The sequence below is a fragment of the Seriola dumerili genome, unplaced genomic scaffold (genome assembly GCF_002260705.1).
Source record: "Seriola dumerili isolate Sdu_G_001 unplaced genomic scaffold, Sdu_1.0 BDQW01000086.1, whole genome shotgun sequence".
In the NCBI taxonomy this organism is placed as follows: domain Eukaryota; kingdom Metazoa; phylum Chordata; class Actinopteri; order Carangiformes; family Carangidae; genus Seriola; species Seriola dumerili.
Window position 1 is genome coordinate 973543 of NW_019174341.1, and position 18516 is coordinate 992058.

An 18516-nucleotide genomic window follows, 5' to 3' on the forward strand; every position below is an offset into this window, starting at 1 on the left:
ATCCATCCCCTCCACCGGGGAATGTAATGTGAAGAGTGTGTGTGTGTGTGTGTGTGTGTGTGTGTGTGGTGGTTTTGAAGCAAGCATATGAAGGGTTGGCGAGCTCCTAGCAGTCCTCGTCCTTGTCGTCCACGACGCCTTTGAGTCGCAGGCGGGCGAAGTCCTCGAAGACGAAGTCGTCGTCCTGGGAGATGCTGCTGAGAGACGAAGACAGACGTTCATTTATTCATACTATGGTCACTACGGTTACTACAGTTACTAAAGTTAAAACTGTTACTACAGTTACTTCAGTTACTATGGTTACCTCCGTTACTACGGTTACTACACTTCATCCTGAGGGGAACACGAGCTGAGCCGTTTGAGTTTTTATAGTTTGATCTGCAGCAGCTGAGATTTTAGATTTTAAAACAATATTTGTTGTAAATATGAAAATATATTAAAAAGTTTTTGAATGTTTTAATAAAGTCTCAGGTCTGAAACTCACTTTGTGTCGAACTCTATCAAGTTGGTGTCGATGGGGGGGTCCATCTCTGGAACAGCTGTAAAACACACACGTACATATTAGCATTAGCATGTTGCACCGTTTCAATGGAAACAGCCGTTATCGCCATGGTAATTCAGTGTACGATAAGGAAGTACGAAGAGTCACATCAAGGCTGACGGAGCAGAGTGTCACAGAGTGTCACAGAGTGTGTGTCAGATTACAAGAACTGAAACCATCACTTAATCAAATGGTGGATTGACAGGAAATCAATCATATAAGGAAGTGAAGTCAGATATTCTCTGCTCGTCTCTGTGACTTCACTGGGGAAAAACTCTCTGAAAGAATCTGATTGGAGGAGGAATCAGCTGGAGCTCAGTGATGTCATCGTCCACGCCGTCCTCTCAGTGTTTACCCTCCAGTCAGAGCAGCAGGACGATATAAAACCATTCAAACAGCCTGTCGATAAATAATCAGTAACTGTTGAAGTAAAAATGCTCGTCTCCGTTTTCTGTCACAGTAAACTGAATATTTTTGGATTTAGGTCGAACAAACCGAGACGTGACCTTCGACTCTGGAGTTTCTCACGATGTTTCATTTAAAAGACGAATGATAAAAAGAAAACAGGACGGACATGAATCAGACGTCTTTGTTCTCAGAGGAACTAATGATTGATGAATGAATGAATGATTGATTTCATTGTCGTGTATTTCTTGATGTTTTTGTCTCAACGTCTTCCCTCTACAGGAGGAACGTCTCATTTCAAACCAAAGCACAGATTAAAGATTCGTACAAACCGACTGTTTCTCTGTTTCACAAAAAGCTCATGGATGTAAAATCTGTCAGATCAAGGTTCATCCAGACACGTCTGTGTGTAAATCCATTCTCCCATAACGTCTTTGTCTGAGTGGATGAATGTGGGTGACAGATGTTCTGGTCTGATGTGAACTCACCTGACTGTGGGCGGGACACCGGCGGCTCCACAGGTTTAGGATGCATTAAGATGAAGGGCAGCTCCACCGACACGTCTCTGAAACACACACACACACACACACACACACACACACACACACACACACACACACACACACACACACACAATCAGCTCTACAGGAAGTTGCTGCTCAGTCCACATCTTGATTCATCAACATGGAGGAACGACTCTGAACCAGTTTATCTGATGTTTTTAACACGTTTCAAACCAGTTTGAACCAGTTTTTTTTCTACAAACTGTTTCCAATAAAGTTTTATTTCTGGTTTAAACCTTTAACACAAGTTTATATTTAAACTAAAGCAATTTACCTTTTGTTTAACCGGGTTTTAAACCAGTTTAAAATCAGTTTCTCTCTGGTTTAAACCAGTTTACATCTTGTTTAAAACAAACTTAAAACTTCTTTCTCAGGTTTTCATTTACAACCAGTTTAAACCTCATTTAATCCAGTTTACATCTAATTATAGCAGTTTACATTTTGCTTAACTGGGTTTTAAACCAGTTTAAACTCGAATGTATCTCTTGTTTAAACACCCAAAACCAGTTTGAAACCAGTTTATCATTTAAAAACTGTGTGTTGACATTAAACCAGTCTGTGTTTTCATGTGAGATTCTAATCAGACTTAGTTACACCTGAGGCCACCAGTCACATTTACCTCTCCAACATGCCTCGCAGCAGCCTGAGGGGGGGGGGCACAAAGCCAAAAACACAGAGGGAGATGAAATGAAAAGCAGGAGGCAACACGTTCACAACAAACTACAACAAACTACAACAAACTACAACAAACTACAACAAACTACAACAAACTGCAGCAACAAGCAGCAACAAGCAGCAACAAGCAGCAGGGAGGTGGATGAAGCAGAAGTCTGAGGCCGAGCTGAACCAACACACAGTCCACGACCCAGATTTAAACTGAGCTCAGGACCAGAACATCATCATCATCATGATTCCTGTTACTGATTGTAATTAAGTTTCTTTGTTTATCTGCCACAAAACCTGAAGGTGGTTTAGTCCAGGTTCCAGCTCGGCCACAAACGTTTCATCACGTCAAGAACAGATGAAATCAACAGGAAACACTGAGGCTGAGGGGACAGGAAGTGATGTCAGCAGAGAGGGAGGGGTGTGTGTGTGTGTGTGTGTGTGTGTGTGTGTGGTACCCTCCACGTGAGACCACCAGCTTCACTTTGACTCTGTAGGAGACCAGGATTCCCAGAACCTCTTTGTTGGTGACGTCCTTCACACTGCAACACACAACAAGAGCGCCGCGGTCATGTGACTACACCAACACACCTGTGCACATCTGTGTGTGTGTGTGTGTGTGTTTTACATGGTGGAGGAGGCCAGGTTGGTGTCTTCATGTTTGAGTTTGCCGTCCAGAGCGAGTCCTCTCTTCTCCCTGTTCTTGTCGAGCGTCGGGGTCAGAGTGTACACCTTACAGAAGGTGGAGCTGGACGACACCTGGTCGCTGTGGAAACCACACACTGCAGTCAGTCACACAGTCCAGGTTAACCCCGCCCACTCCACAGCCTGACTTCAGATCAGTTCAAACTACTGTCCAGTGCTGGGTGAATATTAAACACAACGGTTCATCAGCTGTCAGTAGAATCTTATTGTTTATCTTGGTTTTAAAGAAATGTTTTAATCATTTCTAAAAAATCTAATTTCATTTAATTGTCATGTTTTTGTAAATTGTAATGACCTCGGAGCTTTACACAAGAATCAGGTGTTAAATCTGTTTTTATTTATAGTTATTGACCTCAGGCTACATCCACACTACTATGTTTTATTTTGAAAACTCATCTCTTCTTCTACGTTTCCTCCTGCCGTCCACACGACTTCAGAGTTTCAGACCCGAAAACAGAGTTTTGGAAACGCTGGTGGAATTGTTTTATTTTGAAAACTCTGGGTGGTTGTGTTTTATTCTGAAAACTCAGGGGTTGTGTTGTAGTCTGGACGGACAGAAGCTGAGACCTCTGTAAACGACCAGGTCACACCCACGGTCTCTCCTGATTGGCTGTCATCAGCCTGGACTACCAGTGGTGAATACAACATGATGATGAATGACCTCGTTGTCTTTTCTAGCAGCTGCTGTTCACTTACATTCTCTATTTTAATGCTACAGCTGTCTTTGTTGGAGACAATCTACTTCCTGTTTACACCTGCTCGCACATGCTCAGTGTGATATACTGGCCCTGCGGAGATTCTTCACTGGGAGCACAGGTTTAACTGGGACTTACTCTGCTTCGAGCTGGGCCACTGGACATTTATACTGGGCAGTACTGAAGAGACAGATGTCTGCATACTGACGCACTGCAGAGAGAGAGAGAGGGCGAGAGACACAGAAAAGAATAGAGAGAGAGAGAGAGCTGTTACACTCATGACTTAATATCAGATATAAAATATAAAAACACTGACTTTGCTTTGCGAGCGCCAAATGATCAATTAGACCAGGAAGTGAGGAGTCATCCTTTCAAAATAAAAGCTGGAACAGGAGCAGGATGTGTATGAGGAGTCGTTAATGAGACACGTGAGTTTATTCTGACTCATAGTAAAAACCACCTCATGTGTTTCTGTCTCTGATGAGAAAACAAAGACCAGACAGAGACGCACCGGAAATCTTGACTCTCTTGACGGTCTTGGTGGAGTTGTTGGTGACGTGAACGTTGACGCTGATGGGCTCTCCATGGTAATACAGCTACAACAAGAAGAAGACATGTGTTACTGTTAAAGCAGCAGACGGAGGACGTGAGGAGAAAACATCTCCTTGGTGTGTGTGTGTGCGTGCGTGCGTGCGTGTGTGTGTGCGTGTGTGCGTGTGCGTGCGTACCTCCTTGTCCAGAGAGGCCTCCAGGTGCAGGGATCTGTCCGACATCAGGAAGCTGCGGGTCGTCTCCACCATGGGCTGAGGTCCCGGTTTCTCCGGAGCGTACTGAACCTTCCTGATCACCAGACGCACCGAGTTCCTGCTCAGACACAGAGGCGGGAGAGATCAGCTGATCCGTCCTCGTCTTAGACCGGCGTTCACGTCACGTCGAACTCCAGGAAGTTGTGAAGAGCATGTTTTATCGTTTTATGATAATTCTATAACTTTCTGTGTCGACATTTTCCTTCTTTTTCGTGGTTTACAGCTTTTCTCTTTAAAATAAGGAAAAAGATTCTCTTTGTTTTATGGGCTGTGAACGTCTGTCACACTGTCCTGACGTCTTTATCCAGGGACGTGTTTAATGAGCTGAGGTTGTGCTGATTCTGAATCAGTGGTCCAACTTTTAGAAATGTCATTTTCCCCACAGTGTGAAGCTCTGACGAAACCTCACAAGGCAGGTCAAACGTTCTGACACTAAATTATTTCTTCTACAATTAACCTGCTGATTATTTTCTCCATTAATTATTTTGTCTATGAAATGTAAAATAATATAATAATAATAATGGAGAGGCCACAGTGATTAAAAACATTCAATCAGACCCGGTGCTCGGTCTGTTGAGGCACGTCGGACGTTAAACCGCCGTCGCCTCGTGGCGGCTGAATAACGTGAGACCTCCTGCAGGTGTGAACTCACCTCTTGTGAATCTTCTCTTCTATCGACTTGGCGCAGAAAGCTCTGATCTCGAAGTCGACCCCGCAGGCCTGAGGAGAGAGAGGACGGGCTGTTACTGTCGTGGCGTCATGAACCAATCAGGACCAAGACTTTTTTATGTGACAGCCAATCAGAAGAGAGGAACTGAACCCCCACACCACAAATTATTACTATTTACTACATTAACCAGAAGATTCATTTAGTTAAAACCAGTAGACACTTTAAAGCAGTTTAAGGGGTTTTAACGAGACTAGTTAATGATCTGTTGTAAACATGTCAGACCTTCACACAGATCATCTAAACTGTTTGAATTCACACATTTATTTGCTTTTCCAGTGTGAACGCGGCCTCACGCACCTTCCTGAAGATTCAATTCAAGGAACTTTCAAGGACTTTCCAGGCGAACTTAAGTTTCTATTCATTAAAAAAAGTTCCTTAAAGGCCTTTTTTCAACTTTTCCTCAGTTTCTACTTTTAAAGTCTTTGTCTGGTGTTTAAGCTGCAGCTGCTTGATCATGGCCAAAAATCCTCATCACAATTATTAATAATGGTTAGTTAATAGTTAATATTGATTATTTATTATTCAACACAATTTGTCACTGACTTTGGAAAAAATAAAAACCTTTGTGTTTCCGCAGTTATTCTGATTACACACGGTACCAATGAAAGATATCTGAGCGTGGGATCTAGTTTCCTCTTTTCTTCAGCACAGAGAGCAGAACCGATGATGTCACATGGTTCTGGGTTCTAGATTGTATCGTTTTATCTCAATTATCTTGTTTTTCTAATCGTTGGAAGACAAATAAAAATAAAGTTGGATGAAACGTCCCAGGTTTCAGCTGCTGAAAACATTAATGTGACACAAACAACACAACTGTGTGTGTGTGTGTGTGTGTGTGTGTGTGTGTGTGTGTGTTACCTTCCCGGTGTCCTCTGGGCCGGGCTGTAAAGTGACAGAACAGGGGAGGTTCTGAGGAATCTGAATCAGAAGAAAGAAAAAAGAAGAGTTCATTCATCAGGATCAACTTCCTGTGTTGTTCCCGCTCTGACCACCGGGGGCAGCGTTCACACAGCTGTGACCCGCAGCCCTGCTCCTGCGGCCGGGAACCACTAACAACAACAGCAATAATAATGATAATGATAATAGAGCTGCAATAATTAGTTGATTGAGGATTTGATCAATCAATTTTCTGTTGAGGATTTGAACTGAATCTTTGAGTTTTACTTTTTAAACTGTTGATTTGACAAAAGAAGATGATTCACTAGAATCTGACATGTTATAGATTAAACAATTAACAGATGAATTAAGATAATAATTGGCAGTTAATGAGAATAATAATAATGATATCCAGGTTTTGTGTGGAGATTAACAGGAAGTGACATCATCAGGTTTATCTTCCTGTGAAAACAGCACTTTCCTTTGGCACTACATTTCTCACCTGTGGCGCGCTGGTTCAGTCAGCTGACCTGCGGCGGCAGCGACCAGGAAGATAAAGACTGAGAATATTCTACACAAAGCTTCTTTTAAACAGATGTTGGATTGTTTCAGCAGGTGTTTTCGCTCTGACGCTCTGATGTACCGACAATATACGACGACCTCAAACACCGTCCCTTTAAAGACTGGGCTGCTCTAATAAAGTAAAGAAGCGAAGGAGGGAAAGGCGCTGAGGAGCGGCGGTGACTCACAGTGAAGTAGAAGGGGTGTGCGTGCTGGCCGAGCTTCTTCAGCAGCCTCTCCTGCAGCCGGCTGTTTGGTTTCCGCTCCTCAGGCACCGGAGGGAAGGCCTGACGGGGGGGGGACATATCATACCTGGGTCTATAAGCAGCCTTCAGAGTTAAACCTTTAGTGCAGGACTGAAGTAGAAAAGTGAAGGTGGAGCTCTGACCTGGAAGGTGGAGATGTAGAGATCCTTCCTGAAGGACAGACCCAGCACGTCCAGGTCCTCACGTCCATATCGAAACGCACAGGTGAGTGTGACGAAGACTACAGGAGGAAGAGGAGGAGCAGGTGAAGTGAAACGAGGCGTCACCTGAGAAAAGCTACGGTTCTGTTTTGTCTTTGTCTCTGCAGATTATTTCATCTGTCAATCAGTTCGTCTGTTAAAAACAACAGGCCCTCCAGGGGGCGTGGCTCCACAGCTCAGGAGGAGGCGGCCTCACCTTTCCTGTCCTTCAGGTACTCGGGGTCGACCAGGATCACGCCGTCTGTCGGCAGGAAGGAAGAAACACAAACCGCCGCGTCATCACCACAGTGTGTTCACTCAACTGCTGCTACCTGACCTTTCAACCACAAACTCTGGACACCCTGTCAATAAAAACCTCCAGGTGAGCCGACTCACCTACTGGATCCACGTGGTCCAGGTGATCCACAAAGTCCCTCTTTCCCAGGTAAACTGTCACCTGCACAGGTCAGACCGATCACAACAAATACGGTCGTTACAAATATTCAATAAGAGGCGATCAATCAATCAGCAGGTTGTTGTTTCATTTGAGGAAGAGCTGAAAGTCTGACTCACCTTACAGTTGGGGCTCGACTTCTTGAAAACTCTGAGGTTCGGAAAGAGGAAGAGAGGGGGGGTCACTGTTAGTCTTATTTTGAAGGAGGGGGGGGGGGGGGGGTTCATGTGTCTCAGTCCGTGTTGATTTTAGCAGAAAAGTGAAAAACATCGACAAACATGAAACTGTGATCACGATGATCTGAGGAAACTGTTTATTTCTACACAGCAGGAAACTGAGGAGGGAAGTGGTTTGAGAAGACTCGGCCTCTGTGACCTGGTTATTATGGGATGTCACCACTGAGGTTTAATGGGGACAGGTGGAGGCTTCCTATTCGCCCTGCGACCGACAGACCCCACGCCCACAAACTTTCTACTTGCTGATGTTCACCAGGAAACACAATAATCAATCATCAATAAACATGATTAATAAGTTGGATTTGGTGCCAAAACTGGAACTTTAAAACTCCTGTTCTTTCTAAAGCTCCTCCAGTGTAAAGCTCTCTGTCCATGTGTTTGATATAAAGCAGGTCACACAGCCTGTGTTCAGAGACTGAGGCCAGCTGCACAAAACACCTTAAAGCAAGATTTTCCTTAAAGTCTGAGAGAAAGTTTCCTTAAAATAAAAGAAGTTGAACAAAACACCCTCAAGTTTCATCCTTAAAATGTTTTTAAGAATTGAGTTTAATGTGATAAAAGAAGAAAATGAAGTTTTTCCTTAGCTAAGGGTGTTGAACAGAATCTCTTTTTGGCGTTTTTTGCAACCTGCTCCTGAGCCTTAAAACCAGCCGTCAGGACTTCTGGAACTTTGTGATGTCACAACAAAGCAGTCACCAAGCCCCGCCCACCTGGACCCACCATCCAAACCTTGCAGGATTTGGTTTCTCTGAGTGTTTTTACCTGAAATCTGCTATATTTTTATTGGATCACTCAGAAAACAGTCAGCCAATCAGAAGAGAGGCTCAGAGCCTCCTCTCTTCTGATTGGCTCACTGACCTGTTGTTACTAGAGCTCCAGAGAGAAGCCTGAGAGAGGAGATGTAAAACTACACTGAGATGGTTTTTATATCTTCTGATGGATCAACACTTCAAATAAAACACAGAAGAAGAAGAAAATATGGAGCTTTCATTTTTCACTTCAAAACCTCCTTACTTTATATTTCTGTGCTTTTAATTTGTAATATACAGTCAGTGGTGACTTCATTAGTCACCTGTGCAGCTGCTCGTTAATACAAACATGTAATGAGGCCACAGCTCGGTGCATTAATGCAGAAACACGACTCTGAGGTTCAGCTGCTTCTACAGCTGACGATCAGGAAATTAACCAGAAACTATTCTGATAATTAATTAATAATTAATTCACTGTTTTAGTCATTTGTCAAGTAAATCTGTCTCCATTCCCCAGCTTCAGATATAACAATACAGCACATCTGTATTTCCAGCAGAGTGAGACGTCTTCTCTCTAGATGAGTCACTGATATCAGATCAATAATTCAGGATTATTAACTTTTTGAACAGGACCTTCAGAATCTGGATGAAGGAGCTGGTGAATAAAAAGTTTGTGTGAATTAAAGCGTCAGATCAAAGCAAATGAAACGCTCGTTAACAAGAGACTTTGGTCTGGAAACCCTGACCCAGAATGCACTTGGACCCGGACCGAGACCGTCCTCAGGTGGTCTCGGCCCAGTTGTTGGGTCAGTATCAGAACTTCCTCACCAGCCTGAACCAAACCAGTGAGAGCACACGAACATGAAGCACATGAGAGGTGTGAAAACACTCCCGGTCACATCCTGTAACAGTCGACGCCCACAACAAAGCAAACAGGAAGTGACAAAAAGCAGCTTTGCCTCCTCACATCTCTGGTTAAAAGAAAAACTCTGTCGGGGCGTTCAGGGGAAACTCAGACATCTGAGCTCTGAGAACTTTCCCTGTTTCAGTCAAGTGTTTACAGCTTCCTGTCCACGCCGCCGTTATATTTAGATCATCTCCACTTCAAAGCACAAATTCAAACAGATTCACACGTTTCTGAGGCGCCGGCGTTCATGAGAGAGCTGCTCCAATACGGCTCAAGTCATAATCATGATTATTGAGATCAATATTCTGCTGAACACTGTGGTGACGTTTCCATGACAACATCAGGAGGAGAGAGAGAGCGACAAACTTCTTTAATCTTGTTGTTTAAGACATTTTTTTTCTCCTTGTAACTCTGTGAGACGATACAGGTGAGATGTGAACAGGTGTCACAGGCGCTAATGCAGCAAACAAACGGTCTCCATGGAAACTGTAGAATATTACTGCTGTAAAATCCCTTCCACTGCTGCAAATGCCTTAATGTTTGTCCTTAACTAAGGAAACATGTTAAGAGATTCTGTGCAACAACCTCCTCCTCCAGATCCTCCTCCCTGTGCCACAGCACTGTGAGGTTGGACCGGTCGCCCCCGGGAACGAGCTCGAGTAACGAGTAAACACGCTTTAACGCTCGGCTGGCTGCTTCCAAAACGTGCGGCGCCGGCGAGCGAGCGAAGGTCTGCGGGGACGAGGAGAGGCTCGTCTCCTGTGACGGCGGACTGCGTCACCTGAACATGAGGTGAGCTGCCTCTTCATGTCTGGACAGGAGCAGTGTTCGTCTCTCTGTCCATTCATCAGGTTGTTTATCTGCACATTTACCCTCCGTCCTCTCATCCTTCCTTCAGACTCAGACTAAGTGAGTTTCACTGGTGACGGGATTAATAAAATGTTCCAGTGGTCGAGGTCAGAGCGCATTACAGCTGCGACTAATATCATTTTCATTATCAATTAATCTGCAGATTATTTTCTTCATTAGTTGCTTAATGTTTTGTCAAAAAAAGCATCTTAACTTTAACAACCAGCAGTAAAAAAAAAACATGATCAATTATCAGAAAGTTGCAGATTAATTTCCTGTTGATTCACTGACTGAATGACTCCGTAAAGACAGCACACACACTCAGAGAGACACACACACACACACACTCAGAGAGAGACACACACACACACACTCAGAGAGAGACACACACACACTCAGACACACACACACACACACACTCAGAGAGACACACACACACACACACTCAGAGAGAGACACACACACACTCAGACACACACACACACACACACTCAGAGAGACACACACACACACTCACTCAGAGAGAGACACACACACACTCAGACACACACACACACACACACTCAGAGAGACACACACACACACACACTCAGAGAGAGACACACACACACTCAGACACACACACACACACACACTCAGAGAGACACACACACACACTCAGACACACACACACACTCAGAGACACACACACACACAGTGGTGGACAGCACTTCCTCATGTTGACCGACTGGTTCCTCATAAACTTCCTCTGCAGCAGCTCTCATCACAAATGCGTGTCACTCATGTTTCGGGGCCGACAGTGAACGCACCGTCAGTAACATGTTGCTGTTCAGCTGGAGTGGAACACAAGTAGAAAAAAAATGGAAACTAAATCCTGAAAAACTGTTGGTGTGAGAGGAAAGTTCCACTTCCTCACAATCTGTGTCTTATTTTGGTAGTCCAGCCCGTCCTTCCTGTCCGTCCTGGTCAGACAGGTGCAACACCACCGTCACATGATCAACCAGGAACCAGGAAGTCACTTCGTTCCAGCTCTGAAAAGATGGTCGTTTTCATACCTGCAGCTACTAATCACCGATATGTTATTGATAAACCTGATTGATTATTGATTGATTAACTGTTTCATATTCAGACTGTAACAGTCACAGAGGATGGAGAGCCAGGAGGGACAATAAGGCCGTATGTCAATATATTTGTCACTAATTATGTTACATATTATTAATGTGTTTTACTGACATTTATACTGACATTTATTTTGAAGCTGAAACAATTAATTGATTAATCGATTAGTTAAAATAAAATCAGCAACTATTTAATTAACAGTTTTGATCATTTTTCAATTAAAAATAATACAAATATTTTGTTTCCAGCCTCTTGAATCAGATTTTTCTTCGTCACATCTCACTGTCGATGAGTATTCTGCAGACGTCACATCGAGCTGTGATCGGCCTTCCACAATTTTCTGACCAAACGATGAATCAATTAATTGAAATTGATTTGATTACCAGATGTAAACAATCATAAGATACAGCCCTAATTTATATCACTAATATTTTGGATTAACCAATTAAAAATAATACATTCATTTAACTAGTGTCACCTGTAAATATTACAGGTGCAAACAGCTGTCAATCAAACAACAAGCAGGAAAAAATATTCAAGACTTAAATGGAAATGAAAATTAAAGCTTTTCAATAACGTTTCACTTTTTAAGGAAGTGAATTCAGTGATTTTTCAGACCTGCAGATTTCAGATCTGTATAATCAGAGAAAATGTGAAATAACACTTTTAGAAACATTAGTATAAATGAAAGCACAGGTCTTCAGAGTTCAACTATTAAATCTGAAGCTTTTTTAATGATGATTCTCCAGTTTGTTAAATGTGTGACAGTGAAGTGAGTCTCTGTGTTTGAACTGAGAAATCAATAAATAAATCAATCAACAATAAAAGTGTTGATTGATTGTTCCCACAGAACGACTCACGGAGACAAACGCTCAAACTGATCCTGTTTATGGATAAATACACAACATACAGATCAGATATGAGTTTCAGCTGCTTCAACAGACGACGACTTAAACTGTCGAGTTGTGTCACAGCGTTACACAAACCGAGACCTGAACCTGCTGCAGACTCCAGGACTCGGAGCTGGGTCCAGGACTCGGACCTGGGTCCTGCAGGGCGATCGTCACCTCTCATCCGTCACTCTGTCGAGCGTCGGCTCAGAGGTCACACCTGCCTTCACACTGTCCCGCCTTCAGCTGGTTCCAAACTCAGCTGATCACTTCTCATCAGACTCAGAGAGACGGACGGGAAAAGACAACGATTCTTATTTAAGTGTCGTCATTAAGACGTTGTTGATAAAACTCCACACCTGCAGCAACTTAACACCTGACTCAACACTGCTCACCTGGAGCTGCAGGTGTCAACACGCCCACAAAACCCCAAATACAAAGACCAGGATCACATCCAGCGTCCTGTCTGTGGTTCACACAACAGCCCTCTTTGGTTCAGGTGTTCTGTATTAAACCAGACCAGGATCTGAGAGTCTGAACAGAACCAGAGAGAGAGAGGGAGGGAGAGAGAGAGAGAGAGAGAGAGAGATTTTATATAATACAGACATATGATGGGTGCTGAGTGTTTCCGACCTGCAGTGAACCAATCACAGTCTCATAAACACAGATTCAGGGTTTCATATGTCACAAACCCGAGGAACCAATCCTGACGACTTGTGGGGGACGGGGGGCGGGGCTAAATACACCTGAAACCTTGTCAGTACAGAGAGAGAGAGTTAGCATTAGCACAACCGCTAACGCTGTATCAGTCACTGTCAGTTACAAACTAACAAACAACATAAACAAATAAAAGATGCTAGCTGCGCTAACGGTTCTGACCCGTCTGCTAGTCTCTGGTTCTGGTCTCAGACTCCTCCTCTGAGTCTGGGTCTGACTGAGGCTCAAACATGTGGCTGAGTCTCTCTGATGTTTCCTCCTCTGACCGTTTTGATGCTCTCTGCTCTTTCACCTGTCCACCTGGAGCCAGCAGGTGGTGGGCGGGGCTCAAGGCCTGATCCAGATTTCTCAACCAGGAAGTGAGAGGAGACGAAAATCATGTTAAACTAAATATGAATCACAGCAGAGGATTCTTAGCTGGAGCTAGCTGGTTAGCATGCTAACTTCAGTAGAAGAAAAGACGTGAAAGAGACGAGAGTTAACGTTGGTGTTTGTTTCCAGCTGTTGGCGAGTAAAGGAATGACGTTTGATGCTGGAGTAAACAGCTGCTAATGCTAACCTTAGCTATGTAGCGACAAACAACTTCCTTTAATCTACACAGCGTTTGATGCACAATAACAAGGATATTAATTATTATCAAAGCAGCTGAACAGAAACTCTCAGCATGGAGCAACATGCTGGCACTGAATCATCTGTGATCCACAGCTGATCGACCTCTGACCTCTGGAGCCACAGTCTTCCTGTCTGAAGCCAGACGTCACCACTCGCATGACGTCTGCCTTTCCTCCCGCTCGTTTCCTCTCCTCCCAGTTTCCACCTGTTTCCTAACAGGAAGTAACTGGGAGTTTAAAGCTGAGAGAAAGAGAGGTGGAAAAGTTGAGGCAGACGAAGACGCCCGATAATAAACGTCAATCCAGCAGCCAATCAGAGAGGATTACAGACACGTTGTCATTTCTATGAATTTAAAAAGCGACTAAACAAGCAACATGAGCCAAAGATAGACGTGTGTGTGTGTGTGTGTGTGTGTGTGTGTGTGCGTGTGTGTGTGTGTGTGTGCATGCGTGCGCAGACACTATGCAGGACTGTGGCTGTAAACAGCCTCAGATTAAAGCTGAGAGTCAGCACTTTAATCTCATAGTCATCAGTTTATGAAAAATCCACTGAGCAGGAAAAAGCAAAGAAAAGAAACCTCGAGCCGCACACAGGAAAAAAACAACTGATACTTCATTATTGATTAATCTGCCTCTTCTTTTCTTAATTAAACCATTTTTCTGTTAAATTTACGCAACGTCTTCAAGTGTCACATTCAAACTCATGACCTACATTTTTAATCTGGCTTTTAAGTGAATTTTAATTATTTATCTTTGTATTTATTTACATATTTTAAGATGTTTAACTTGTTAATCCTTTTATTTCTGGTTTTACTCACAATCTCCTCTGTTTTATTATTCTATTTGTTTTCCAGTCTTATTTCTATTGTTTTTATTTACTGCTTCTGTTCTGTAAGGAACTTTGTGTTACATCGTCTGTATGAAAAAAGTTATACAAATAAAGTCTGATTGATTCATTGATAGTTCACCTTCACGCACCACAAAGATTCAAATTCTCACATTTGTGAAGCTGTTCCCGCCCTTATCGTTGCATCACAAAGCGTGGCTCCTGTTGCCAAGCAACACTGACAACATGTAACTTTTTTCCACATAAACTTGAGGTTGGTCGGTTAAACTTGGTTTTAACAGTTGCACCGTTGAACTGAGCTGAAACATTTAACAGTGTAATCCTCAGGCTCTCTGTCAGTGTTGTGTGCTTTCATTACCGGTGCAATGAATCATGGGATATGTTGGACCACGAAGGATCCACCTGTTGGATACATGTGAAGTGGGACAGTCTAGTCGCCTCTGAAGGACGACAGCCCTGAACTGGGACGCAGCTACAGGATAACAACCAGAAGTCTTTACAGAACATTATGATGTCACAGTGAAGTTGACCTTTGGCCTTTTGGATAAGAACTGTCATTACTTCTTTATTTTATCCTGTGAGACAGTGGTGTTAAATTGTGTTATTGTTAGCTTGTGTTACTATTAGCTTGTGTCATAGTTAGCATATGAATCCTTGAGTTATTGCCAAAAAAAGTGTTTCTTGAGGTCACATTAGTGACCTTTGACCTTTGACCACCAGATTCTAATTAGTTCATCTTCGAGTCCAAGTGAATGTTTGGACCAAACCTGAAGAAGTTCTATCCAGGTGTTACTCAGGAATCGGGACGGACGGATCACGTGAAGACTGTCGTCGCCGTCGGCAACATAAAAACCAGCGTCACCTGTCAGAGTGTAAAACCGGCTCTGAGTGAACAGGATGATCAGAACACAAAGATGGTTTAAAACCTAAAACTGATTTCAGAACTTATTTCATGTTGAAAATCTATTTAATCACTGAAAACAGAGTTTAACACTGATCAGGAACTGCTGAAATGATTGATCGATTTATCGATTAGTGGATCCACTGTGACTGTTTGGATCAAACTTTTGTGGGGTCCAGCTTCTCGTGTGCGAGGACCTGATTTTTTCCTCTGTGAATAAATGACAATAAACTGAACAGTCTGGTTTGAGGCTGTTAGCAGTTAGCTGTTAGCACTCTGGACTGTGGGAAGGTGTAACAGACATTTTCCACTATTTTCTCACATTTAATGGAGAAGAAACTCACTCAAGTCAACTTCACATGGACACTAGGCTTTGATGCACATTTTACCGAGTATTGATACTAGTATTGATAGTATTGATAATCAAATTAATCATTATTTTCATCCCAGATTAAGATTAAAGAGAAACACATGAGGACAGCCTGTACAAACAGCACTAACTCAGTTAAAAAGAGGATCCTGAGGCCACAGAAACCTGTGAACCATTGAGTCAGGAGGTGACATGTAAATATATAAATATATATTTCCATACTCTGTCAGTGGCAGCTTCATCAGTCAAAAACAAACTGAGCCAGAGGCGTTTACACTGTTTACATGCCCGGTCCGGCCTGTAAACGGCCTCTGAACCGAACCCGGTCCATTCCCATCAGGTATTATTTAAACCAGGAGTTCTTCAACACATTCAAACACATCTGCAGCTAATGACCATGAACCTGCGGCGCCCAGACCCGAAAACAGTCCGCATTAGTAGCAGGCTAACCCCGAATAGCCCCCCAACACGCACGGTCGCACCAGACTCCATTGGAAAATATTTTCATTTTAACCGGCGCCTGTGTTTTCAACGCGATAAAACTCAATGTTACATCTTATGAGAATCTTTTAAGTTCTTCGTTGAAATCGGCATCGACACATTTCACGAAACGGCACTTTACTTCAATAAAATCTGGACTTTAACCGGAGATTTCCAGCGGGCGATTCCGCCCACTACGGCCGTATTTTGTTGGAAAAGCACCGTGGGAATTCCTGCCTACAACACGAAAACGTATTTTAAATTAAAAAAACAAGCACACACGGGTTTAGTTTGAGTGCAGCAGATGAAATAGTTGGTGTTAATGATCTCTCAGTTGTTGTGGTTTTTATTTAAAACGTGCATCAACAAGAAATCGACATTTGACAGATTTGTGAGCGGAGGCTGGAGCTCCGTCCTGTCCACTGAAGACGTATCGCGGTTAGCTAACCCCACCCTGCTGTGCTAACTTCGCCTCCTGCGGACGAGGTCATCGTCCCGGAGGCTCGAACACGAACCGGGGAAAGGCTGAGTGAGCCCCGTGTCAGGGTTTTCTCAGAAAGCGGTTAAATCTCTGCAGCAAGAGCCTGACAAAAACTCCCCCGCCCGGGCCAGCAGCAGCTCGGCTAACGTTAGCTAAGTGCGTGAGATCGGATGCTAACTAGCTGTTAGCCGCTGTAGCCTAGCCGTCCTACCTGGTGCCCGCCTTGTCCCCCATCTCCTCGGCAGGCAGACGGCAAGAAGATCCCAACAAAATGAGCCCGGACTCGGAGGTGTCTCGACTTTAGAAACGGTAGATTTCGTCAGGCAGCTCCGTTCACCCGTCCATCCACAGCGGCGCACAGCTAACTAGTTAGTATGCTAATTTAATTTAGCGCCGCCTCGACTGCTCTGGCTTCCGCAAAGGCAGGATCTCTCTCTCTCTCTCTCTCTCTCTCTCTCTCTCTCTCTCTCTCTGTTTTGTTTCAGTGGCTGCAGATCACGTTGCACAACGCAGAGTCTCCAGGAACATGACAACATGAAGCATTTAATTTTAAAAAAGACAGAAGATGATTCATCATTAAGGAGACTGACTCACTGGGTCTGACATGTGGAGGGTTCACTACTACCCCCCCCCCCAGGGCCCAGGTCAGGGGCCCCTGAGTCAGAGCCCCTGTATGACAATAAAGAGATGAAAAACGACGACAGAGACACAAAGTGAGAAAAATAGATATAAACAACAACAAAGAGACACAAAGCTACAACAAAAAGCTGCAAAAAAACCACAAAAAGAAATAAAATGACCATTGAGTGACACAAAACGACCACAAAGACACACAATTATTATCAAAACGAGTTCAAATAAACACAAAAAGAACAAAAAATGATCATAAAGAAAAGCTAAGTGTCCACAAAGATACACAAAACCATGACAGAGGCAGAACTTTGAGTACAAATGGATGCAAAACTACCACGAAGAGACAGGAAACGTCCACAAGCAGAATGTAACAACCGCAAAGATGTAAAATGAGTAAAAATAGATGCAAAGTGAACACAAAGACACGATGAGTAACACAATCACAGAGGAGTGAAACGAGTTCAATGAACAAAACGACCACAAAAAGACCAAAGACAACCAGAGACTTATTGAAATGACCGTATAGATACAGAATGTCCACAATAAGAACCAAACTGATTCACTGATACTGATTTATCTGCACTTACCTTAAATCAGCTGATAAAACTTTTATTTTGAAAAGTCCTACACTTACTAGCAGCAACTGTGGATTAATCCGCCACTGAAAATAGTCCCAACTAAATAGTCAATTTCCTCCTGTTTATTTGTAAAAAACCACAGTGAAATTATTGAGCTTTTTTTTAACAATAAAACATTTATTTATTTTACTCTTTTTAAGATTAACGTCTTCAGTCGAGACCAATGTGCTTGAAGCTGGGAGCCACATCAGACATAAAATATAAGGTTGAAAACCGCAGAACGAACCACTCAAGCATCAACAGTTACCGACAGACGAGACGTGAGATTAAATCATCAACGAGATCTGACACGTCTGAGCTGAAGGTTCGTTTGTGCCGATAAATATTCAAGATCAGTTTTTTAAAACAGAAAAACAACCTGAGGAAAAACAGGAAACCTTGAATACAGAGAGGAAATGTGACGACGTTTATTTACAAGATGTTTAAATACATTCATGACATGATGACAGTCAGAGGTGAAACAACAGGTCACCCAAACTCTATAAGATTACAATAATATTATATTTTTTTCTTCTCTGAACGTCTCTGAACAACACGCATTGAAACACACACACACACACACACACACACACACACACACACACACACACACACACACACACACACACACACACACACACACACACACACACAGATGTAGTGAC

The 18516-nt window shown here is 43.2% G+C and overlaps 1 protein-coding gene across 2 annotated transcripts; it reads right to left on the minus strand.

The window, feature by feature from the left end:
* Window positions 1-41: 41 nt before the first annotated feature.
* arrb2 (arrestin beta 2) lies at window positions 42-16991 on the minus strand. Of its 2 annotated transcripts, none has more exons than XM_022744690.1 (16): window positions 16813-16991; window positions 7564-7594; window positions 7387-7447; window positions 7208-7252; window positions 6934-7031; window positions 6734-6832; window positions 5967-6026; window positions 5031-5098; window positions 4301-4436; window positions 4084-4168; window positions 3711-3783; window positions 2801-2938; window positions 2631-2714; window positions 1435-1511; window positions 485-539; window positions 42-194 (listed from the first exon to the last, which is right to left on the minus strand). In XM_022744690.1, exons 1-16 carry the CDS (start codon window positions 16833-16835, stop codon window positions 107-109), a joined length of 1221 nt encoding a protein of 406 aa, XP_022600411.1. In that variant the 5' UTR covers window positions 16836-16991; the 3' UTR covers window positions 42-106. The 2 variants fall into 2 exon arrangements, with proteins under 2 accessions (XP_022600411.1, XP_022600410.1); XM_022744689.1 differs by having other exon boundaries at window positions 42-197.
* Between the last annotated feature and the right edge of the window lie 1525 nt (window positions 16992-18516).

What these genes read in the sequence shown, in the direction of transcription:
- arrb2 (XM_022744689.1), bottom strand. Translation starts at nt 16,835, where the DNA reads ATGGGGGACAAGGCGGGCACCAG. An exon ending in TCTACATCTCCACCTTCCAG is followed by an intron (nt 6,833 to 6,933) that starts GTCAGAGCTCCA and finishes CCCCCCCGTCAG; the next exon opens with GCCTTCCCTCCGGTGCCTGA. An exon ending in CTGGTGGTCTCACGTGGAGG is followed by an intron (nt 1,512 to 2,630) that starts GTACCACACACA and finishes TGTGTGTTTCAG; the next exon opens with AGACGTGTCGGTGGAGCTGC.